At 41.0% G+C, this 24,766-nt stretch overlaps 1 protein-coding gene across 2 annotated transcripts in view; it reads left to right on the top strand.

The window, feature by feature from the left end:
- Window positions 1-24,766, top strand: part of PLPPR1 (phospholipid phosphatase related 1) — a 127,219-nt gene that overhangs the window by 92,054 nt on the left and 10,399 nt on the right. For both annotated transcript variants that reach the window (XM_054003078.1, XM_054003079.1), the window contains exons 3-4: window positions 5,006-5,194; window positions 16,548-16,680. In XM_054003078.1, coding sequence (XP_053859053.1) covers window positions 5,006-5,194; window positions 16,548-16,680 — 322 coding nt within the window. The remainder of the gene's footprint in view (window positions 1-5,005; window positions 5,195-16,547; window positions 16,681-24,766) is intronic.

Consider the following 24,766-nt stretch of genomic DNA (forward strand, 5'->3'; position numbering starts at 1 on the left):
GTGCCTGTTTTAAAGGGCAGAGAAGTTGTATGGCTTGTATGTATGAAATTTTTTCAGCATCTTCCTTTTCTCCATAAGTTTCTTGATTCTCTGTTAAGAATTCTGAGAAGTCTTCATTCTAGGCTGATAAAAAAAAAATCTGTCTTTCACAGTGTCTTCCCTGATATCTGTTTTTATATAGTATCTGATCTCTGTTTTTACAGTTTTATACCCCTTTCCCAAGTGGAGTCGCCCTCTTGCTTACTTACTTGCAGAACAGGAGCCTCTTTTCTGTGAGTAACAGTATTTAAGAAAAATCCCCCAGTTGTGGAGGATATGGGGAAGTGCTTTGTAATGAATTATGAGAATGCATACCAGGTGGGACTTCAGTCCCACTACCTGGAAGTGCAATAATTTTATTTGGATGTTAGTGGTCTCTGAGTTTTGCTGTCAGAGATTCTATTACAGTGAAGAGGAGGATTTCTGAATGTATACCAGTACCCTAGAGTTAGAGTAACTAACTGTACTGCTTACTGCAAAGATCCTCTTTCTTTATACTCAGGACACAATCTTTTATCAATACTTGATTAACTCTACACCAAAAAATTACCTATTACCCAAAAAAGATTGCAAGACTTGCTTCTTACTTCTTAAACATTGAAGAAAATTATTTTTTGAATGCAGAGAATGCCCACAGGTTAAAGTGGAGTAAGGGTGTGCAGTGACAAGAAGGTCTGTAAGGGCAGAACCAATGTGGACTCTTAGAGCAGGGCAGAATTTAATGGTGTGTCAAGGGATGGATGTTATGTGCTACATAATTAATCCATTTAAATGACTGAGGAAAAAACACACCCCAGTTGCTTAAGTCCAGCTTGTCAAGATTGATTAAAATTCAGCAGGAATTTTTAAATGGGACTGAATCAGACACACAATTTTTCTTAATACTATCACGAATGAGCTTCTACAGAATTGGGACCTAAGCATATGTATCATTGAGCCTTTTCATGTGCAGATTATTGACTAATCCAAAAAAATTTGGTCCAGAAGAAAGATAAATCTTGTCTCTGCCACAGGCTCTGCTGTGACCTGAGGGAAGTCATTTTATCTCCTCAGCTTTTGTCCCCTCTCTGTAAAATGGTGATAAGAGAATTTTCTTACCCTACAATGGAGCAGTGATGATAAATATTAAGGATTATGACATGGTTAAACACTGTGCTAATGGCGGCCATTAAGGACCTTAGACTTATTAGCAGCCTTCTATTCACTGTCTGCCTTTCTGAAGCTATTGAGCATTTTTAATTTTTCCCCAAGTACACTCAAGGAAATGAGTTAATAAGGATTAATAAATAAACCCTGCAAAATGTTAGTGTTAAACTGCATTGTGTTTTCTGAATTACGTAATGGGATGTTTTGTATCTTTAGTTTAAATCAGCCTGTTCTTCTTCTCTGCTTCCTTCAATGTTTGTAAACCTAAAAACAGGGAGAAAAGTGAGAAAAGGCTACAAAATTCAGGCCCGCTGATTTGGACCCTGGACTGCTCATAATCCAAGAGGTCTACAAGGCAGCACTGCAGCTGTTCTTTATCCCAGCATCCAGGGAAAGTTTACTGCCTTGCTGGGAGCCCTCCTCTCTCCGACATCCCTGCTTCTGGCCAGTTTGACCCCTTCTTACACTTATCATCTCACTTATGTTAAACACATATTAAATAGTTACTATGTGGAAAGGAAAAAGGGAAGGGAGAATAAAAACAAGTTTCTGGTTGGGTTTTGCTAAGAAGCTGCTTGAAGAAGTGAATACTCAAGAGGAGGCACAGGAAGTTACCACACAGAAGTGGCCAGGTCTTCACTGACTATACGAGCAGCAAAAATTTTGCTCCTGTTTTTGGTAGTGGCTGACTGTGCTTTCTGTATCTCACATCATCCCTTGGGGTATAGTAGGGTCTGTTTAACTGGAAATTTGTAGAACAAATTTCTACTGCCTGCTGTTGCTGTTTCACTGAGATGGTGGATGTCACCTACAGGATAGGATGTGTCCACAATTCAAATCTCTTTTTACAGATTATATGTGGGTTTTTTGGTTTGTTTTTTTGTTTGTTTTTTTTTTTTTTTGGGGGGGGTGGGGGTGGGGGTTTTTTTTTGGTTTTTTTTTGTTTGTTTGTTTGTTTGTTTTTTGGGGTTTTTGGGGTTTTTTTTGTTTTTTTGGAGTTTTTTTGGGTTTTTTTGGGTTTTTTTTTTTTTGTTTTTTTTTGTTTTGCTTTGTTTTTTTTTTTTTTTCTTTCTCAGAAGAACAAAACACAGAAACACAGGGAGTAGGAACAGGATTGGGTTCATTATTGAGGTGTCTCGAGACCAGGCTGAAAGGTGTCCCTGCCCATGGCAGGCAGATTGAAATTAGTTGAGCTTTAAGGTCTCTTCCCACACAAACCATTCTGTGATCCTGTGATTTGTGATATTCTAGGTCAATATCAATGTTGAGTCAGTCAGTCAAGAGCTGTATTTTATATGCAGGAGGGGTTTTTGTGCAGCACTGAGTCAGCATTTGACAATGGAAAAGTCAAGGTTAATTGTGGAACTGCTGTCTAGAGACTGCATTTGGGATAAGTGACATTTTCCTCCCATATCAAAGCACCTTATTTTTAGAAAAGTATTCTCTTTCCCATATGACACCCAGAGAAGGTTAAAAGTTCAATAACCTGCTTTCTCCATTTTCCAGTAAGAGGAGAAAAACCAGCTGTCTGTTGTATCATTTATTATTTATCATTTACCTATGTTTGCCAGCTGGGGTTGGCAACCTGAAATATTTCTGGGAGTACGTTTGGGATAGGAAGAATGGGTCAGATTGCTTTTGACAGCCCAGGTTCATATGAGGTGCTGGAAATGAGTTTAAAGACCTCTATATCCAAGCACCCTTTAATCTCCAACGTGTTTATCTGGGCATGTCAGATAGAGTGGTGATAGTGTCATTGCCTTTCTCTGTGTTAATTATAAAGCTGAGTTGCCCAGGTTGATCAGAAAATCTGTAGCTGCTCAAGGAGTTAAATTCAGATGTAAATTAACTCCTGTGTCCTTAGATGTGGGACTGTGTTTGTACTCATCGAGGCTGCTGTAAAGATCTCTTGGGAATACACAGATAGCAGCATCTTTCTTTATGTTTGGTAAAAAGAAAATTTATTCTGGGCAGGTAGGTGGTCTTTAAAATAATACATCTACAAAATGAGATGGTTAATTTTAAAGGTAAAAAATGGGGGACGGAATGTCACAACTATGGCTTCACTGTGACATTCTTCTAAGTCTGTCTTACAAGTGACACGGAGAGTTTGTGAAGACTCTATCCTTGGAGATGTTCAGAAACCATCTGGGCATGGTCCTGGGCAACCAACTCAAGGTGTCCTTGCTTGAGCAGAGGAGGATAAACCGATTGACCATCCCCACTTCAACCACCTAGGGATTCTTTGGTCTTCTACTTTCATCAATTACTAATCTGATTTCATTATTTTGTTCTAATTTTAGTCCAACTCTTACTCAGCTATACAATAGCTTTAATGGCTGGCTATGTGTACAGGGATGTGCCAGAGGAGTGCATGAATAGTTTCAAGTGTATCTTTGAGATGGAATTGCCAAAATTAATTTTTAGAGGTCTTACAATAATCTTGCAGCAATATAGTTTTGATGCAGAGATCCTGGAGGCAAAATACTAAAACCAGGACCTGGTTATTTCACTTTTTTCTATGGTGTGGCAAGATAACTTGTATAGTTATAATGATAAAAATAGTTGCATACTGACAACTTCTGTAATAGTGGCACTAGTTTCCATAAAGAGGATTTTGAATCAGATCCTGTAGTCATAGGATTTGAGTTGGAAGGAACTTTTACAAGCCAGCTAGTCCACGCCCTGTGCAATAAGCAGGAATACCTTCCACTAGACCAGGTTGCTTAAAGTCTAGTTCAACCTGACCTTGAACACTTCCAGAGATGGGGTATTCATTACCTCTCCGGGCCCTTACCTTCATTGTAAAATACATCATCCTTATGCCTAATCTGAATCGACCCTCTTTTAGTTTTAAAACCTTTACCCCTAAAAACAAAACATGAGGACTGTGATGTGAGATTTTCTTTACAGTGTGGCAGAGGGAGAACAAGAATTAGTAAATCTGCTTATTTTCATGAGGTGAGGTTCGGGACACCTTTGGCGAGGTTGTGGTGACATGTTGCTGAAGCAGTGTGGGAAGCTGATACTGTGGATATATACAAAAAATATGAATTGCTAAGCTTCCAATCAACAAATTTAGGAGCCATAAAGTATGAAAAGAAAGATCAGAAAGGCTCCTTGCAGTTCATATCTGTGATATAAATGCAGCTTCAGACTCAAGCCATTTTTTTCTAATTGGCTGTGGTGGGGTGGGTAAGTCAGGCAGTGCCCTGAAGTCCCCATAGGTTGCTTGGAGATTTCTGAGTAGACTTCTAAAGCTTTACTCATAAAGAAGCAGCCCCAGGGAAAAGTGAGTGGCAGCAGAGAAGCCTTCCTCTGGATGCATCTTCATCTGGGACACAGAGGGCTCATCTGAATTAGCACAACATGCACGTTCTCCAGCACAGGCTTGCAGCTGCAGCGGGGAAGTGTTATGGCTTTAGCTTCCTCTAGGCTTTGTAACAATCCTTTCCCACTCCCTGCCACTGAGCACAGGTTTTAGCTGTCGCTGCTGCTGTCTCCTGCCACGCTGCCATCGATCCCTCCTGCCCTTTGATAATGCAGAGCTGTCAAAGCTCCCGTCCCCCTGCGCATCGTGGCACGGACCTGCTCTTAGTGGAGACATTCATTGGCATCGTTTGCCAAAAGGTTTATGTAACAGATGTTGCAAAGCAAAGGCACAGGAACACACACACACACGCTCACACACCATGATGGCAGGGGTTGTCAGAGTGACGGTGAAGGGAGGATGGTCCACAGGACTGGAGTAGCTCGCAGGCACAGCTGCATCTGTTCAAAAAGCAACTAATGCTTCTCTGTGACTATGCTTTATTTTCAGCTTGTCATCATGGCTGGGACTGTTCTGCTCGCCTACTACTTCGAGTACACTGACACTTTTCAGGTGCATATCCAAGGTTTCTTCTGTCAGGATGGCAATTTGATGAAACCATACCCTGGGACAGAGGACGAGAGCTTCATTTCACCACTCGTGCTGTACTGTGTGCTGGCTTCATCTCCAACAGCGATTGTGAGTATGAGGAATTATCTGAAATCCCCATGACCACTTCATAAATAATAACAATAGTCCTGTGATATCATTGTCCCCTCGCCTTTCTGTTAGCTTGTAGTTGATTTACACTTAGCAGGATCTCTGTTTTGCCTCAGCCTAATATGATCTTCATCAGTTATCTCCAGAAGTAATTATTCTGAGGCAATCACAGTGCAAGACTGATGATTAGAGCTTGTTAAGCCTTTTACAGTAGCTTGCTTACTTCACTGATTAGTTGTGAATTTTCTGGGCTTCAGAGAGGCTCTAATGCAAAGGTTATGTATTACTGGAAATAAGAAAACAGGATAAAGCTGAAGTAAAATCCAGGTCAGATGTGCAGTGTATCCAGGATTATTTCCTGCTATATTAAAAGAACTGTTGATTGGTCTTAAAAGGCTTAAATGAGGAGAAGGATACTAAATACAAAGAAAAATATGAATGCTGTTTTCTTTTTGTTTATAGTTTCTTTATTTCCAACAGTCACTAAACTTTTTTATACCTGATTTTATTCACTATTCACCCAGTAAACTGAAATGTAGCTGTTCTATGCAGATGAAAATATTCAATTAGCTGAGTACATACAATGACAAGCAATTTATTGCAGTCACTGGTTAACAAAACTTCAGCCCTTTTCCATTTTCCACACAGAAAGTTGCATATTTCACCAACAGCCTCAGCTTTGCTTAATTTGTAATTGCATTGATATATTCCTGTCAGATTGTGTTTATGGACTTTGTTTCATTTCTTTATCTTTATTTCTTCCCTGTTAGTATTTATTTCTTATATTAATTTTGCTTTTCATCCCTTTCAAAAGTTGATTAAAACTGTACATTACATATTTATTTTTAAATAGTGAGTGCTTCACCATAGTCTGTTTTAAGTTTTATTCTGCAGTAATTTTAGTGTATCAAGTCATATTCTTGTCACAGAATGTGGTAAGAAGTGTGAAAGAGATCTGCAGAAGAGCCTATAGATTTTGGTGCAGGACACTTTCTGAAAACAACCAGGTGTTTTGAAGTGGGTTATGTTATAAGTTTATAAAAAGCATCTGGAGTAACAGAGTTATTTTGTGTATTGGATGTTGTTGCATGTCAAGGCTTTCATTTACTTTGTACTGCAATGATAGATTATTTGAAAATGAAAAAAAAAAAAAAAAAAAAAAAAAACAAAAAAAAAAAAAACAAAAAAAAAAAAAAAAAAAAAAAAAAACAAAAAACAAAAACCCCTACATTTTGGAGCTCCCCATTAACATAGTGTCAATGTTCAGGGATGTAGCTTTTGTAAAGGTAGATGGAGGTTCACAGCCTGCCTTGATTCCAGAACAATGACATTAGTGGGAGGTTTGTCCCTTGATTACTGATACAATGTTGGGTAATGAGTGTTGCTTTTTATTTGGATCTTCTGTTTAAATCCTTGCTCTGCCAGAGTTTGATGCTAACCTTTCAAGTTTTGCTGCACTGGATCAGCATTTTCTTTGCTTTTTAGTAACCCAAGAAGCTTTTCTTAATTACGATTCTTTATGAAAATCTGAGTTGGAATTTTGTCATGGCAGTGCTGGGTTAATGGTCAGACTTCACGATCTTAAAGACCTTTTCCAACATGAGCAGTGCTGTGATTCTTTGAAGAGCGGTTTTTTTTGTAGTTTCCATAGTCCATGTTAAACACAAAGAATGAAAGGCTGTAATGAATGTCAGGTAAAGTGGTTGGGTGCTGAAGACACCTTCAGCTCAGTGCTGTGTGGAGCTGGATTCTGTGAGCTAACCCATCCCATGCAAACTGTGCAGGAATGCTAACTTGGGTCCACAAGGACGGTCATCACCCTGGGTGAATGGATCCAGGGCTGGTTTAACTGGTAAACACTGCTTCTTGGGCTGTGTTGTACTGTTACACTAGACACATTGCTCCACACAGAGAAGACATGGTCAGGATCAGCAGAGGGCTCTTGGTACCATGCTTAGCACCAGTGATCTCTAGATACAACCTCAAGGAGACAGCAGGTCAAACTTCCCTGGCAAAACATTTTTATTTCCATTTTTAATGCAGTATTTATTAATGCATTGTTTAATCAAATGTTTTAATTAGTTGTATTGTTGTATTGTATTATTAATACATAATTCAATTATTTAATGTCCAGTTACTTAATTCAAGTTAATCTTCAACCAGGGCATACGTCAGTCCTCCTGACTGGTGCTCATCCCAATGTCTTTATAGGAGTAGCTTCACTTTATTTCTCATCCCCACCTTTTCCTTGAGAGATCTTCTCTTTGCACAGCTTTTTCAGACTTTACTTCAGTTTGTAGCTGACTCTGCAGACCAAATTTTGGCAATGGTCATCAATAAAAAGCTTTTAAATTAGACAGAAAGTGAGCTCAGATTCTCCCTAAACTCTGTATTGCACTTCCCTGCTGGTTAGTCCACTCAGAGTGTGTGTATCCTCATCTGTCATCCTGTACCCAAATGGATGCTGCCTCTCACTCAGCCTGTTCACAGCCTGGGAAGAGATATTTGATCCAATCAAATGTCCCAGGGATTTCAGTGCAAGGAGCAAATGCAGTCATTTCTATCTAGACCGTGAAGATTTGTACTCTTTAAAAAAACCCTCCAAAAACCTCCATGCAAACAGAAGAACCCACACAACTCTGCATCATGGGATGGAGCGCTGTGTGCATTCACTGTCAATTAAGTTGTAGCTTCACTCCCTACACTTGGCTCTCAGGAGGAATCACTAACATTGTGCAGCTCCACCACCAAGACATGACTTAAGTCAAAGGTAATGCTATTACCTTTGCAATTACTTGTTTCTGCATAACACTTACTGCTTCACTTCCTAATGGCAGAACAGTTGATTTGGCAAATGGTTGGTTTGATGTGGCAGCAAATTTGATCTCTCTGTGTTTTTTCACATTACCACTGTCCTGACACCTCATGACATGAGAGGAGTGATTACTGGTGGAATCCAGCAGCAAAGAAGTACTAGCTCTTCATAAAATCTAAGAGGGCTTCTGGAGCTGTGGAAGGTATCCTAGCGATCTGTACAAGCTCCCTCATCTGAGACACAAGTGGCATTAAGTGCAGTCCTGTGTACATGGGTCTGGGGAGATCTCAAAGCCATGATTTCAGCACAGCTTTGAGGATTTATAGTGCTTGCCAGCCAAAAGGGAACATCTTTGTGAACTTAATGGAATATCTTTGTGTCTCTGTCATTTGGCTACAACACTGGGCATGGGCAAAATCAATGCATGTGTTTTATTTCTGAGAGCAGTTTGCAGAAGTGCTGCTGTGGGTTGGTACCACTGTACCTTCATTTCCCTGCACTTTTAGTGGCAAAATAAATGTGTCTGGCTTGGTTTTGTGCACTTTTATTCATTGTTTTTGAAACATTTCTCTAAAAATATTCTGGGATGACTCCATCACATTCATCAGTGTCCCTGAAGACTAGCTTTCCCTGTTACGGGGTTACTGCAAAGCAGCCAATTCCCCAGCTGATACTAAGCAGAGTTCAGCACTGCTGCCTGCTCTTCTCCATCCAATGTGATTTATCTACCCACCCGAGAGAACCAGAGAGGCTTAGGAACAGAGCCAGCTCACTGAAATGAATACTGAACAGTGGCAGAAAGCTTCAAGGGCACTGTTCTCACTGTTCTTCATTACCTTAAAGTGGATAGAAAGTGCCACTACCATTTTCACACAGGCTTTAGTTTCTTTCCTTCTGTTTCCAGGTGGGAAGTAGCAGCCTATATGTAATCTGTTAACTGTCCAGTGCTATTAATTTGTGCAAAGGAGTATTGGTTTTCAGATAATGTTGAAATCAGTCAAACCGAACCAGTCTGATTATGAACTAGAAGCTGAATTACAGTGTTGATCTGAAGTAGGAGGAAATTGTTCCAGCTTATCTCTACAATCTGCACTTACCTCTCAAATTTCAGAAACATCCTTTTTCTTGATGGTTCTCCTATTCTGTCTTGATTCCTTGGCTTTGGCTTAGCACAGCCATGTTACTACAGTGATTTAATCCTGTAAGGGAAGCTAGGGAACCCCTGCCTGTCACGGCTGATTCCCTTGTGGCTGCTCAGCAGCAGATGCCAGGAAAACCAAGAACATCTGACACAGTACAGAGCTCTGCTAAAGCAGTTCCTTCCTGGCTTCTCCAGGCAGGAATCACCAGGCTCTGCTGGCAATGGTGCTGCCAGAAGGCACAGCTTGCTGTGCCACAGCCTGCTGCCCACCACGCTTCACCCTGTGCTGGCGCAGCTGGCTGTGTCCTCTGCCAGCGGTGACTTGCCTTCCTCTCCTGAAGTCTTGCCAGGGCTCATGAGGTGGTGAATGAGGAGCTGGGATACAAAGGAGTGAGACAAAGGAGTGAGGCAAAGGTGTACCCTGTGTAAATGTTTATATTCTGCTGTTTGTACACCATTCTGGAAGAATAAATACGCTTTCTTGGTTTGGTGCAATACTTTGAGGCACTTCTGTTGATAGTGTCTCTGGGACCCTGTGGTGGTCCCAGCCACATGCCAGTTTGTAAGGAATAATGCAGGGTTGTGGAAAGTGTGTATTCTCTTCATTAGAACTCCAGTATAATTATTTTAGACAGTTTTACCACAGTGTATTAGGTTTTTGAGCACAACACTAAGACAGTTTCTGGTTTTGAGCAGACTAGAATATAAATTGTGGATTTCAACCCTTTTGACTTAAAAATGAGAAACAAAATAACAAAGAAATTTTCTTGTTCTGGAAAAGTACTTGCAACTGTTCTTTGCTATTGTTTTCATTCAACAACAACAACCACCCACTCCAAAACAGAATGAGGTGAGTAATTGGATGCAGATTGAACCCATTCGGTTTGTATCCTTGGAAAATTAAATGAGAGCTGGCATTGCAACATTCAGCTGAAGACACTGTTTCATTGCCTTGTATAGTTTTGCAAAATACAGTATTGATTCCATGGGCCTGAGAACACCTGTCCAGGGTCTGATGGCAAAGACAAGAGATCGTCTGAAGGAGCTCTCAGCTGGTCCCTCATCCTCTGGAATATCAATGATAGTGATGGTATCAGGGAAAAACCTCTGCCCACCCAGGCAGGCTTGGGTCAGAGCCCTGTCTGTGGATCACAGCAGAAATCCTGTGTCCTGGGGAGGATATTGAGGCAGACCTCAGCCACCCCTTGCCTTCTGAGGTGCCTTTTCTCAATATAAATGTTGCTAAGTGTTTGCCATCTGGATTTGACCATGCAGTATCTCAGCTTCACAGTGTCAATACTGGGTCCTGAGGGTAGCAGATAGGATGGCAAATCAGTATTCCTCAGGGGCTAAGGCTAAATGTGGGGAAGATCTAAGGAATTAAGGAATTCACAGCAGTAAGTGAAAGTCAATATAAGCCATGTTCTTAGTGGGGACTGTGGAGAAGAGGGAAACAGACTGTTCAGATTACAAGAGGCAACCTTGCAAGGGACACCAGCTTCAAAAAATGAAATGGATTAAAAATTAGGCGAACTTTAACAATGAGGATAGGCAAACATTGAAGTGGAGGCTGTGGGGTCTCCGTCCTTGAAGTCATGAGCTCCCATGTAGAGCCTGAAGAACATCCCTATCCTGACTGCAGCTGCTCTAAGAAAAACTTCAGAGACACCACAGTACAAAAGTGCAGAACTGCTTTTGGCCCAGCTCAAACTGCTGCTGATGAAATACCCTCTGGAATATTTTGCAAAGGTTACCTTTTGGTGAAGAGTCCTGCTTCTCCCAGGGAGAGTGTGTGGAGTCATGCTGAAACTGGCTTAATGTGGTTGAGAGCCCCACAACCCTCATCTGCTGCTGTCCTCTGTTTTTGACTGCTCTGTGCACAGCTTGTCTCACAGCCAGTGCCTTCCTCATATCCTCTCCTCCCCTTGGCTGCCATTCGAATGCTGGAGACTTGAGTAATTTGGTTCTTTCTATTTGTGACATTAAAAATGAAGCTACATGCATCTTTGCACAGGATTTTGGAAATGTCATACGGCTTGCTGAAACCTGTCCAGAACTGAGAGCAATGATGTCCCAAGATCTAGCTTCAGTTTTATTTGCTGCAGAGATTTTTGTGTGTTACAGCATGTCCCTGGGTGGGGTTTCAGTGTAGAAAGTAGTGTTAAAAAAGGATTGACTGTGTCACAAGGGTGCTATTAGAGTAAACAAGTCGAAGGATTTAAAAGTTTGCAGAAGTCAGAATAACGTTAATTTAATACCTAGGAAAGACAAATAGGTCATGTCTGCACTTCACATAATTCTCCCTAATACAGGAACTCCGTTGTCTTCCTGTGATGGGAAATAACATCATTTGTACTTTTTCATGAAAAGCAGCAGAAGGAACTAATTTTCACAGAGAGACAGACATGAGGCAGTCCCAAACTGTGGGCACAGTGGTGCATCCTGCATCTCTTCCATGCACCTTGACTGGTGCTCCTCCTTCTTTATACGTGTGGAATTGCAGCTGAAATTAAACTGAAATTCCACACACCCCAGTGTTCACTGGAAGTGTGAAAAAAAAATACAAAAATAGTGTTTTCACGTTTGTCACGAGTGAATGAGTGAGTGAGTGAGTGAGTGAGTGAGTGAGTGAGTGAGTGAGTGAAGGGGAGGCAGGAGAGCTATGAGTGTCACCAAAACTGCAGGAAAACAAAAACCCTGCAACAGCATTTTTAGTGCTAGAGAATCAAGGCATTACTTTATTTCTGGCCAGGATGTTGTTCTGCCCAGGATGTGCAACAGAAATAATTTCATCTCATGTAGGCTGAGTGTACAGAGAAAATCATTCCATGCCACACGTATTTAATGAGATTTTTCACAAACTTTTTACAGTCAAAACCCATAGATATTCATTGGTTTAATGTTCATTGGTTTCAAGTTACGTAGCTCTTAGTATTTGGTTTCCTGTTCCTTACAGATATTTTCACCTCTGGTGCTAATTAGGTCCTTATTCTTCTCTCTCCTTTTCCAGACCGGGGTGTTGTTTGGAGTTGATGGTCTGTTAACGGCCTTTGATGGCCGCTGCTGGCTGTTACCTTTGGTGTATCTTCTGTTCTGCCCCCAGTCTGTTGAGATTTTAAGATGAGATTTAGGCCAGCAGACCTTGATGTGGTGGAACAGTGCCCTGAAGGAAAGGAAAGAAACCCTAATCCCGTTCCCCTGCGTCAAAGGTGAACATATGTTGGACTAGATGATACCAAAGTTCTATTCCAACCTAGTTCATTCTGGGATTCTGTGAAAACTGACTAAAGTTATAAAATAATAAAAAAAATATAATTAGGATATTTTCCAACATGAGGTACAGCCTCTGCAGCAGCAGTGGGACAACGAGGAGGCAGTCAGGGCAGATCCCACTGGAGAAGTGAGGTGAGCAGCTGGAGTTGCAGTGAATCTGTAGTAGGTTTTCAAAGGGAAGAAAGCAGAGGTGAGACTGGGGCAGCGTGACTGGAGCAGGGGAGGAACCAGATTGTGGCACTCTACATGCACAGGAGTTTGGAGAAATATGACTAAGGAGAAATATTTTGGCTACTGGAGAAGTAAACAAAAGCATGGCAGGGGAATGAAGAGGGGATGCAGTCCTCAGCTTTGCATTTGAACTCAGGTACAAAGCCAATGTCCTGTAGTGAGAAAAACTGATAAAAGGAACAAAGGGGGTTAAAAACTGGGCCCTCCGTGCCTGTCAGCACCATCAATAATTATTCTTCTAAATGTAATACAACTCAAGTCGGCTCCTCAACCTTGCCCCACTGCACAATTACCACAGGAGGGCAGCTCCAATATGCAACTGTTCTGCAACCTCTTCTTGGTTGTACCACAGTTACATATACATTCTTGGATAGTTTATTTTAATTCATCCTCACAGAAACAGGTCTTCTTGATGTTCACGTATTTTTTTTTTTCTAACAAAGGTGTGCAAATGATCCTTTGTGTGAGCTTATCAGAAAGTGCTACAGGAAAAAAAAAAAAAAGATCCCTCCTTTTAAAAGCAATAGTTCCATTATTTTGTTGATCAAATTGATAATTAAATTTACGAACTGTCACTAATCTGTACAGGAGTTCAGGGAATATCAGGTGCTAATGCTGTGCTGAGAACTTGAAAGGGGAAGATGAGACATTTCACTGTCTGAAAATGTCAGCTGAAGGACTATCATGGATAAAAGACTGTTGAAGAGGAAAATGGACAGATAATTTTATCATCTGCTGGGTCAGGATGAGGCAGGAAATAAGTAAAGTGTGTGCAGCAAAGGACTTTGAGAGCTGAACATTGAGGGGCAAGTATTTGGTGACACTGACAGTAATGGGAAGGCAGGGAAAATTGAAGAAGTTTTCTCACTGGAGAGGTTGAAATCAGCAGAGGAAAAATGCCTGCTGGGTAGGTGCTTAAAATTCATACTGGGGCTTTGGGTCATTCTTGTATTTTTACCTGGTAGTAATAGGAAATGCAATGTGAGCAAGAGTTCTCAAGCAATATGTCCTCAGTGTAGATGAGCTGCTATTTTATTTAAGAAACCAAGAAGAAAAACACATTCAGGGCACTACCTTTGCAATTCAGTGCAATTCTCCTGACATTTATACTGTCTAATTAAGCCAGTATGATACAGAAGTTAATTAACATTGCATTGTTTTCCCAAACGGAAATAAAAACAGTTTGCTTGCTGTTTTCTTTTTCAACCCATATTTAGATACAGAGTCTATGTTTAGATGTCAGCTATAGAACTGATTTGTAACCATTCCTGGAGTGCTGATTCTGTTTTGGCAGGAGCTGAGGTACTCAGCAGTGCTGGTGATTGATTCTGGGAGGCCAGCTGGACAACTTGGCTGGATGTGGACCCTGCTCATGCAGCATCATCATCAGGGTTTAAATCACAAGAATCAGTGGAGTTACTTGATTTCAGAAATACCTGGGGAAAAAAACAAAAAACAAAAGTTCTTTGAGAGCTATTCAGACCACATTCAGCTGCACACAGACACATTAGCTTTCAGAATCAGGTGTCCAGTTGCCCATTGAATTTTTAGGAAACAGCAAGGGTGACTTTCTAGAGAGCCCATATTAACCATTTTAGAAAACAAATTTCAGCAGCTAAATTAAGTGTCAGAGATGACATGACAAGAATGGTCCAGTTATATTGAATCACTTCATATCTCCACACAAACACAGCTTTATTGCCATATGCCTAAACTCTGCATTAAACCAAAGGCAGTATTCATTTTAAAAAATCAAATTTTGAACTCTTATGCTGTAGGAAAAGTGGGATAATTCTGCTTAAATCAGTGGAATAGAACTGAACAGATTTACAGCCTGACAAAATTTACTCCTAAATCTAAGTGGAACTAATCTATGCACATGGGAGTTGCTAGGAGTATGCCAGACAGCTAGACTTATAGAAACAAAGATGGGAATTGAAGCAGGAAAACACTCTGTTAACATCTGATGTAAAGGAACTTTAAAGATGGATGTATAGTTACAGGATGACCATTAGTATGTTTTATGCCTAAGTCTCTCATATTTGAAAAGTTTAGGATATTTTAAAGTCGAGTAGCCCCTGTGTTCATAGCGTAGAATTCCCTCAGGGTGTGAATCGCTCTCAGTGTGTATGTACAGCCCCGAGCAGACAGAGAGCCAAAGCAGTAATTCAAACTTCTGAACACTGTAATAATTCAAATAATAAACGGGTTGAAACAGAGTGTCACTTTCAAACTGCTTTAGTGCAGATGGTTTTTTTCTTAATTCCCAGCCCCATCGTTAGTGAGCTGAGCTTATTGAACTGCTTGCCAATTCTGTTAAGAGCAGATGGAGTGAAACAGGATAAAGGCAATATTTTGGTGCAGCTCCCATGCATCAGCTCCCTTCCAGATGCCATTATTGACATGCATTTTACAGCTCCACAGCTCTTGCCATCAGCGGGTAGAATTATAAAGAGGTTGAGCATACTTGGTTTGAATGTCAATAATCAATAAGGACACTCATCTGGCTTAATAAGGATAAACTTTTGCCCTTGAAACAGCACACCATTCCAACAGTCAGAGTGAACTAAGGTGACTTCCTTGACATTTATACTAGCTCTGGGTGTCTGTGCCACCCTGTGTGTACATACACAAACATTTCTGTTATGTATTTTTCTGACTGTTCCCTAACACTATGGATTCTCTTGTATATGTCCTGGAATAATGTATTAAATTAATAATCTTGAGTGCTTCCCCTTAAAAGCTCATTTCTTCCACATCAGGCAGGCTTTTTTTTATTTTAAAGACTTTAATTACAAACTCTGTCTTTCTAAAAGGGTCCCAGTTTCCCTTTCTAAAGCCTGCTGACAGAACATGATAGGTGATATTTTCACAGGCTCCTGCTGTGTGTGGACCATCATTGCCTCTAAAGCCTGTGATTAAATTCTGCCCAGCTTTAGTGAGGGTAGATAGGCCTCAGTGCAACAGAACTAAATTAGTTTTAAGTGCTTAAGAAATGATCCTACTCCTATGGGAAGCAGCTATTACATTTATAGAAAGCATGAATGTTCATACAAAAATATGTAATACATAAGCACAGCTAACATCATCATCAGTGGAGACTTCATTTTTGTTAATAGAACGTTTAGTCAAATATTGTTCTTTCTCACATTGTTTTAAAAACAACAATTCTTGGTTGTTACCAACATTTCTGGTCTATTATTGCCAACAGTTTTTGGCTGGCTTCTTGGCCATCCAGCTATCAGTGTTTGAGACATACACATTACCCTCATCTTCTGGGAATTGAGAGCTCAAAAAGGATCTCACTTTGAACTCTTATTTTGAGGGTCACAAGAGAGTGGACTTTAGTTATGGTAATCTTCCACCCTTGGCAAAATTCAAGTTTGGTAGCTTTTTTTGAAAATTCAACAACAAAAATATTCTTTCACTTGGGTTATTATTCAGCAAGAAAAATAAGTTTCCAAGGCTGTTAGTGAAAAAACCAAATGCTTGTTAAACAGCAGAGTTTCTGGGAAAACAGTGTTTCTGATATGCTCAGCTGGGGCTTAGTCCAGGTGCAGCTTATCAAGGCCAAGACTTAATGAGCATTTCTCAGCTCTGCAGCCAGGGGAGGGGGGAGAGATGCACCACCATAATCCTCCCTGTGAGTTAAGTCAGCTTCTCTGGGTCTCTGCACCACTGAGTGCAGTAATGATCCCACTCCAGGGTGGGAGCTGGGTGTGTGCCAGTCATGCTGAGCCCCACAGTGCAAGTGCAATGTCCCCAAAACACAGGGCTGTGTAGCACTGTCTGTGGGCTGGAACTAGACATCCATGTTTTAATGTTTGCTCATGTAATTTTTAACCTTCTGTTTCTTTCCCTTTCCTTGGCAGATTTTTATTGGTGAGATATCCATGTATTTCATAAAGTCAACCCGAGAAACCCTCATTATTCAAGAGAAAACTATTTTGACTGGAGAGTGCTGTTACCTGAACCCACTGCTTCGCAGAATAATACGTTTTATAGGTAAGCATCCTGTGCACTGCAAGCTTGGACCCTGCTTGCACCAAACCAGGACAAAACACCCTGACAAAGTACATTACAAAATTAATTAAGCTGTGAAATCTTTGCAGGCATCTTCCACCTTAGAGGGATAGTCCCCTCAGGATTTCCAAGGTAACTTTCAAAATTTGCCATATCATGCTGGCTGGAGCGGGTTTAGATCATATTCTGCTGAGCTTAATGCTTTTTTGAGACCCTTAAAGAAAGGTTTTACCAATCAAATCCTTATGTGAATAAATCCATCATTGCTAGTTTATGCGAGCTACCCATTTTAGTTACAAATTTGTCCTCACCAGCTCATCTATCTGGCGGCACTTTTCAGCTCTAATTTTAGCATCCATAGCTCTGCCACATAATGTTCAGCTGAGCACAGCATAAAATAGCCCAGAGCTCACTTCAAAATAATATTATTTCCATTTTATTTGCTTTTTCTTAGAGCTTTCATTGAGTTAATTGCTGAGAAATGAAGTTCTGCCATTAAACCATTAGGAGGTTGCTTTTTATGGTGCTTGCAAACTGCTTTACCTTCTTCACACTGTTTATGAGTCCCAAGTTCATGTGTGGGATGGGATGTCTGGCTGATGGCATGGGCCAGTGGCTCCTCAGATGGCTCCCCACTGGCCAAGAGGGGCTTTGCCATCACAGCACTGCCCTCCTTGTGCTGTCTCAGAAGTGAAGCACCCTCACTGCCTCTTACAGAGAGTTGAGCCCCAGTTAATGGTCTGACTTAGAGCAAGAAGCGGGGGGAAAAGATACTTCCAGCTGAAATATATGGAAGGCACTTCTTCCCTGTCACTGCTGAATTTCTGAGCTTTACCTGGAATGAAAATGTCTGCTGTGGCTCTGGCAGGTATTGTATTGCTTCCATGGAGCACATCCCTGGCTGTAAGCAGGGGTACTTCCTCAGAGCACAGAGTTGAAGGTACTAGCATAATTATCATCATCAAACGTATGCTGCAAAGCAGAAGAACCATGGTTTTCCTTCTCCTTCAGCTCTCTCTGTACCTTCTGCTTTGTGCATGGAAGGTAGGAAGTGAAATGTGCCTTCTGCCACCATGGTGGTGGAAACAAACCACCTGTGTTTTGTTACTTGGGCCTGGTCTGCATGCTGCTAGCGGGAACAGAAAAACACCGGAATGCAGTTAAAAGTAAAACACCCCTGAATTTCACATAGCCTGTGGGATATATTGATGGACAGCAAACTGCCAATAAAAGAGAAGCAGGGTACCAGTGTCCACTAGGCTACTCAGGGCTTTTTGACTGTTCCAGCACATTTGGCATGTTGCAAAGTCCCAATCAAACACTTTTGCCTGTGGGGTCAACACTAGAAGTCCTTAGATCATGGAGGCTAAGTTTGTGCTCAGTATATTTTCTTACAGTTAGCTTTATTCTTAAACATTCATGTTGTTGTTTCTCTTCTGGTGGAAGAGAAGGGGATAGCAATGATACAGTGGACTCTCAGAGAGTAGTAGGACATAAACCATGCTAGGGAAATGAATCTTGGCTTTGCAGCTGTGTTTGTTTTCCTGAGAAAAATGAGATTAATATTATTAGAAAAGGCTTGAAGTCTTTGCCTTGTCTTAAACTACACTGTGTGCTTTTCTTCTGAAGCCTTTTCCCTGCCTCTGCAGTGAAATGAGAGAAGTAGAATTTGTTGGATGAAATAATTTATGAAAGGAACTGAAAATAACTGCATGGTTTTCGTTTTGCATTTCACCTGTGTTTTGAAAACATGGCAAGGACTGAGCAGCTGTACCCTGTGCCTGGATGATCCAGGGAAGTTACCTCCATACAGCTGCCCACTATAAAATGAAGCTTCCCAGGTGCTTGGCTGTGCAAAGACAACTAGGTTGCTTGTACATGGATTTCTCTGTATGTGCCTACTCTTGATAAACTTTAGGGCCAGAAGTTACAGAGCTGATTAACAAGTTCTGATTAAGTTCTCATGCAAGTAAGTTCTCTTCCCTAGCAAGCAGTCTGGCTTGTTGAAAAAAAAGATTGCTGCCAATTTAGTTTTGTTGCCAAAATATTTGAGCAAGTCTTAATGAGTACCTGCAAAAAGCAGTTACTTAACTCCTTGGAAAATTGCCTTATAAGGCATTACAGTTTATATTATTCAAAAGGATGAGAAAAATCCTGCAATGTGTCTAGGTTCTCATGTGTCAGGAAAAATGAACACTACTGAATGGCCCTGCAATGCACATCATGGAGAACTTTTGAGAGTTGCTGGTCCCAAATTTTAGGAGTGCAAAGAGGCTTCCCCCCCCCTGCCCCACCCCCAACTCTGTAATGGAAGTTGCTGGGAAGAGATGGGATTTTAAGAACTGTAGCCTAAATGTGCTTTCCACAAAACAAGTAGAAAACTGTAGATACTTCACTGAGCGTTCATTTATATTATGCAAGGAAAGAGATGCAAAAAGGGAAACTATAAGCCATCTTTTGGTCCTGTGAAATACAAGGACTCTTGTAATGCAATCTCTGTTGGATCTTCTGGTTGCTAGACTTGAGCTTTTCTGCTCTTACTTTACCTTCATGGATACAGAATTAAGGACTTTTTTGCACTTTGAAAGTGGAGCAAAACAAAAAACCTACAGCTCTTCTGGAATGCTAACAAAGCCCCATGTTTCTTCTCTGTTTTTTTCCTATCTTGTTTACTGTGCCCTCTGTTGATTCTCTCCTTGTTTTCCACAAGGTCTCAGCACACGTCTGTTTCTAAGAGCCTTCCCTCCTGAGTTTAGTTGAGACTCTGAATGTTGAGCTTTGTATTAAATCTCTCCCTGATTATTTGTCTGCATGAAGCAGAGCCACAAGTTTTTCTTGCTTCCTGCCCCAGACATGAATCCTTCCTGCTGATTGACATTTGCTTTTGTGGCAAAAGACTGCTTCTCACCTTGCTGGAATGTATATCAAGTCCTGTATTGCAGCCTAGATTGGTGAAACCTGCTACGTTCCCTATATTTAGAGAAACTCTTTCTTTATCAGTGAAAAAAAGCTGCCTTAGCTTGGAAACATCAGACTTTGATGTATGCTTCAAATTTTTTTCCATCTTCCTCTTTATCTTTTACAGCTGCTTTCACAGACTTTTTTTTAAGGTTTTGAGGTCAAACTAGTGGTGTGCAATTGCTTCAGAATAGTTTTTTCTAATATATTGCTGCTGCACTGCTTTACTTCAGGCACGTCCTCTCTCCTCCCTCCTCTCCCACCCTTCCCAGCAGCTCTGTCATCAATTTCTGATGCCAAAACTTGCTATTTATGTGCTGAACCTTTGAGAAAATAATTGGTAAGGGTGGCTGTTTCCTGGGCCTCTGCCTCTTCGCCCTGTCTCCCAACTTGAGCATACACAGCCTTTTGTATATTTATTCAATCTGTCTTGAAATTTCACATTCAGCACTTTGTTAACATCACTGCACCTTGCATTTGCTTCTGTGTTCTACTTAATCCTTTGTATTTCAAACTGAGGTTATAAAATATTTTAGTGAATGATTTCAGTCAAGGTTTTAGTTGCTTTATGTACAGCTGCTATCATACCCCTGGGATCAGGGATTCAGACCTCCCTGACCTAGTCTGACAGGGTGACTATGGTGTGTATTGTGTTGCATTTCATTATATTAGGTTTCTAATCCATGTGATTAAGTTGTCTGCCTGCAAAGCCCTGATAACATGCAAGTAGCCCCTTTATAGTCCAGATATCTAGAAATTCAGCACGCTTCACCAGCTTGTTACCAGTGGCTTTTACTTCAGATGCGCATAATTTGCTGTTAACAAATAGTGCAGATCAGCTTCTGTTGACAACTTAATCTAAAGCATGGTGACACTTCACAGTGGGCAGCTAAATAATTAAATTAGGGCTTTATTTCAGCAAATTAAGATTTTAGTTCAGCAAATAAAGGTTTACAAGATTTATACACACATTGAGTTTATTGTAATAGAATAGATATACCCCAGAGCTCTGATGTCAATTCCCTGAGCAGCTGCACAAGACAGCTTACCTGACCTTGTCCTTCTGTCTGCCTTGCATCTGAAGTTCACTGTGAAACAGTGCATGTTCTGTTATTAACTGGCTGTCTTTCCATTGGGCTCGAGCTGTATTTGGGGGTATTGCCCCAAACCAAAACTGCTGCAGCAGTTCAAACTACTGTAGATGTTATCACTGAAGACTCTCCACAATGAGGAACAGGTTACTGTGCTGGGGACACATTAGCCCATAGTGTTCTCTTTGGTGCTAGGCTCTGAGCTGGCAGCTGCCACCATGAAAACTGGTGGTTGTGAAAGCAGTGAGGAAGGAAGATACCCTGTACATCTGTCAGGAGGAGTCTTGAGCCTCCAGAGCACTTTTGCACTGGGAAGTGAATTTCTTCTGGCATGGTCAGACTCAGGAAGTAGTAGATTCCTCAGGAGGGAGTAATGAGCTTTATGGGGTTTTCAGTAGAAGATCATAGCCAGTCTTAAAATGAGGTTATGAGTACTCAGAAGTTTGATTTTGAGCCTGTTCCTGATGCCATGGCAACAGGACAATAAATTCCCCTGCAACCCTCATCTCTCCTGTTGTAAAATGGATTAATGATTACAGGTGTTTTTTTAAAACACCCTTTAAGATGAAATGAAGGGTGGTTTAGCAGAGTCTGAGTCACAGGACTACAAACGTATGGCTTTATTGGATGCACAGGATTCTTATAGCAAAACATTCAAAAATGGGCTGAGGATCAGCATTCCCATAGAGCCCTGAGTCCTTCCAGGGACACTTTCCAATGAAACTCTAATCTTCCCTAAGAAACAGAGGGGTGGGAAAGGGGTTAGGCGCATATGAGTGTGCGTGTGAAATATGAACGCTTTACGAGCAAGTTACGTTAAGAGTGACAAATTCAGATAACTGGGACAGAGAGGAGTGCCTAAATAAATATCCTTGGTAGAAAACATGATATGTTACTGAGGAGCTGAGCTTCTGATGTCTCATGAACCGTTCAGTGCATTGTTTCATTTGTCACTTTATTTAATGGTTTCATGATTTTTCCTTAATAAAGCCTTCTACTTCCTGATTCTCATTTCTACCCACTGGCTTCTCACTTGTCTCTTCTCAATGTCTTCTCAGCTGTTCTTCTACAAGTCCCAAGGGGGGTTTTGTTGAGTTTTGTTGTGGTGATGATTTGGTCATTTTTTTCAAATCAGTGGCATTTTAAATGCCTCTAATAGCGAGATTTTCCATGGAGATAACAAGCAGCTGCAGTGACTGATGTTACATAGATTCAGGGTGGAAGAAGAGAGCTTGAACATGAATTGCAGGGAGGACAGAAGGTTCTACTGAGGCTACAGTGAGTGAGAAGAGCTGGATTCTTCATCAGGGTAGATGCCTCTGTTAGAAAAAGCCATAGAGCTGGAGGTGGTAACACTGATGAACTGCCACAGAAGGAGCTTGATAGGAGATAGAACATGAGAGTAGAATGTGGGTCAGAGCCCAGAAGTCAGGGGTTCATTAAAGACTTTCTGACAGTTATTTAGAGGGATGTGTAAGTGGAGAAATTAAAAATGAAGCATTCTAAAATGAAGCTGCTAAATACTTAGACTTTTCTGCCAAGGCAACTGTTAGTTCAGGTGAGATGACGCAGGAAAGTCAAGCTTCACTTTGTCCATCCTCTGCATTTTTTAACAGGACTTTCCTTGTTTGTTCTTTTTTTTTTTTTTTTTTTTTTTGGCTTGAACATTTAATTTGTCTAAGGTTTTTCTCACTGTAGGTAAAGATATGTTAAAATCTGATCTCTGTTTCCTTGGACTCTGGTGCAGCTGATAGAGTAGCAGGGAGTACAGCCCTCTTATATCTGGTCTAAGCTAGTATCTCTCCCAGTTACATTCTGCTTATTGTCTTGTCTTCTAGGCACCTTTTTCTGGCTGCTCCTGAGACACAAGCACAGCTGTGTCTCAGTACAATGAGAAGAAGTCAGGAGACCTTTCCAGACATAGCTTCCGCCTCTTCTTTAAGGTCTCTGTTTGCAGCCAGACTATGTGACATGAGTGGCTGAGGGGAAAGATTGGCTTTATGTAATTGCAATTAACCTTCATCCTTTCTACTAGTGAGCAGCTGTAGATCTGCTTCCCATGTGGCTTGCACTGTTCCCATCTTTCCTCAGCATATGCCAAGCTCTGCCCTACAGTTCCTCTCCAGTTTTTATGGCCCAGAGTGAGCACACTGAAACAAAGCACTTGCTGCTGAGCAGGATGACACCACCTCCCATTACACCTGAGTGTCAAAGTCTGGAAGAGGCATGTCTTCTCCCATTCTTTCTCTCTGACATTATATCACAGACATGAGCTGTATGACCCTGAAGAGCTGGGGCTAGTTGCCCTTCCCATGAAGCCTTTTAGAGCCATTTGTCTGCCTCTAAAAAGCTGGCAGTCATATCACTGTGTTTTTGTGCTCTGGTCAGTTAGTTTAGCTGCTGTAGGTCATTGAACAAATCCATTGAACAGATGGATTCCTGAGGTACAAAAACCATCAGGGGACTGTCCAGCACTGCCCAGGCAGGCTGGCATTACAGCCTTTAAATCAATTACAGCCAGCCCTTGCTCCAAGTCTCCAGAGATGTGAGGTGTAATCAGCCTGCAAGGGTCACATCCTTGCCAGCCAGACTCATTGCTGCACATAGCTGTGATTTTCACAGAGCACAGCTTGGCAGAACTGTGAAAGAGGAACTGCAGTAGACAAAATGCACCACAGTCAGAATGTGACAAAGGTTTCAGCCATGGCTTGCCCTGCTCTTCTCCAGATTAGTGCAGGCCTTGGCAGCTGCATTTGTGCCACCACTTTCTGTGCTACCAAATATTAAGAAAATGCAAGTGTTAAAACTTCTTTTCTTAATGGAGAGAAGTACCTTTGTATATATGCACTTCCTAAAGATTGAAATAGTTTTGTTTAGGTCATGACCTTTTCCTGAAATATCTTGGTTCTTGGCTTGTACTTGCACAATAAAGAGCATGAGCCAGACTGCCTGACACTTAAAATTCCTCTAATTATTGTAAAGGCTGGGTAATAATCCTCCCTGCACTCCCTGTAATTTGCACAACACATCAGAAAGCTGCTATTTAAAGCAAGCTGTGCCAAAAAAAAAAAATTAAAATTTTAACAGAGTGCTGTATATAAAACAAGATTCCTCACTGTCATAACTTCTGCTGTTTCACCAGGCTGAAAAGATACCCTTCTGCCTTTTTCCTTTGAACTTGCTTATGCATTGACTAATGTAGGTGAGAAGTTCCTGATGGCTGTGGAAAACCATGGATTTGAAATATTATCAGAGGGATAAAGGAAATAAAGAAGCGGTCTCTGTGCTTTTCTTTTAAACACACTTAGCAAGATAAATGGGAGGAAAACTGTCACATCATTGAAAAGACAGGGGCCAGTCCTGCAGCCTAAAACCAGAGGAAAGCACCCTCCTTCTTTGGCCACCACCAGCTTTTAAAATCCATTATCACATACCAGTTCATTAATAATAAATAAAAATAAACATACATGAAGGATAGTAATACATTCAGCCTCCAGAATAATCTTACTGTGTGATGCTCCTTGCTGACCTTGGGGAAGGATGGTGAGGAGGAACAGCTCTGCAGCCCTGCAGCCCCTCCAGGCTGTTTCCCAAGGGAATGGCTCTTCCCATCAGTACTGCAGCAAGGGATCTGTGCCACAGTGACACCAAACCATCTCTCTAACCCACTGGCACAGGCAAACCCCACTCAACATTTGTACAACATATTTAGTTATAGTTTTATTTTCTGTTACTGCCTGTACTTGCTGCATTATTTTGAGTCCCTCATATTTTTTTGTGTCTCATACTAGAACAGCCTTTTAATCTGTTTTTTTTAAATTCAGTATAAATAAGCATTGAAGATGTAACAATCATGGTGGTGCCAGCTCTTAAGATATTACCACAGCTTTCCTGAGATGATTTCCCTCAAGCTCCAGCTCTTGGTCATGTTTAAATACATAACAATCTCAGATAATTTATAATTTAATGACATTTACTTACAGAGCTACAGAAGGGAAAAAGCAAAACTGCATGACCCT

The sequence above is a fragment of the Vidua macroura genome, chromosome Z, assembly GCF_024509145.1.
Source record: "Vidua macroura isolate BioBank_ID:100142 chromosome Z, ASM2450914v1, whole genome shotgun sequence".
NCBI classification, from domain to species: Eukaryota; Metazoa; Chordata; class Aves; order Passeriformes; family Viduidae; genus Vidua; species Vidua macroura.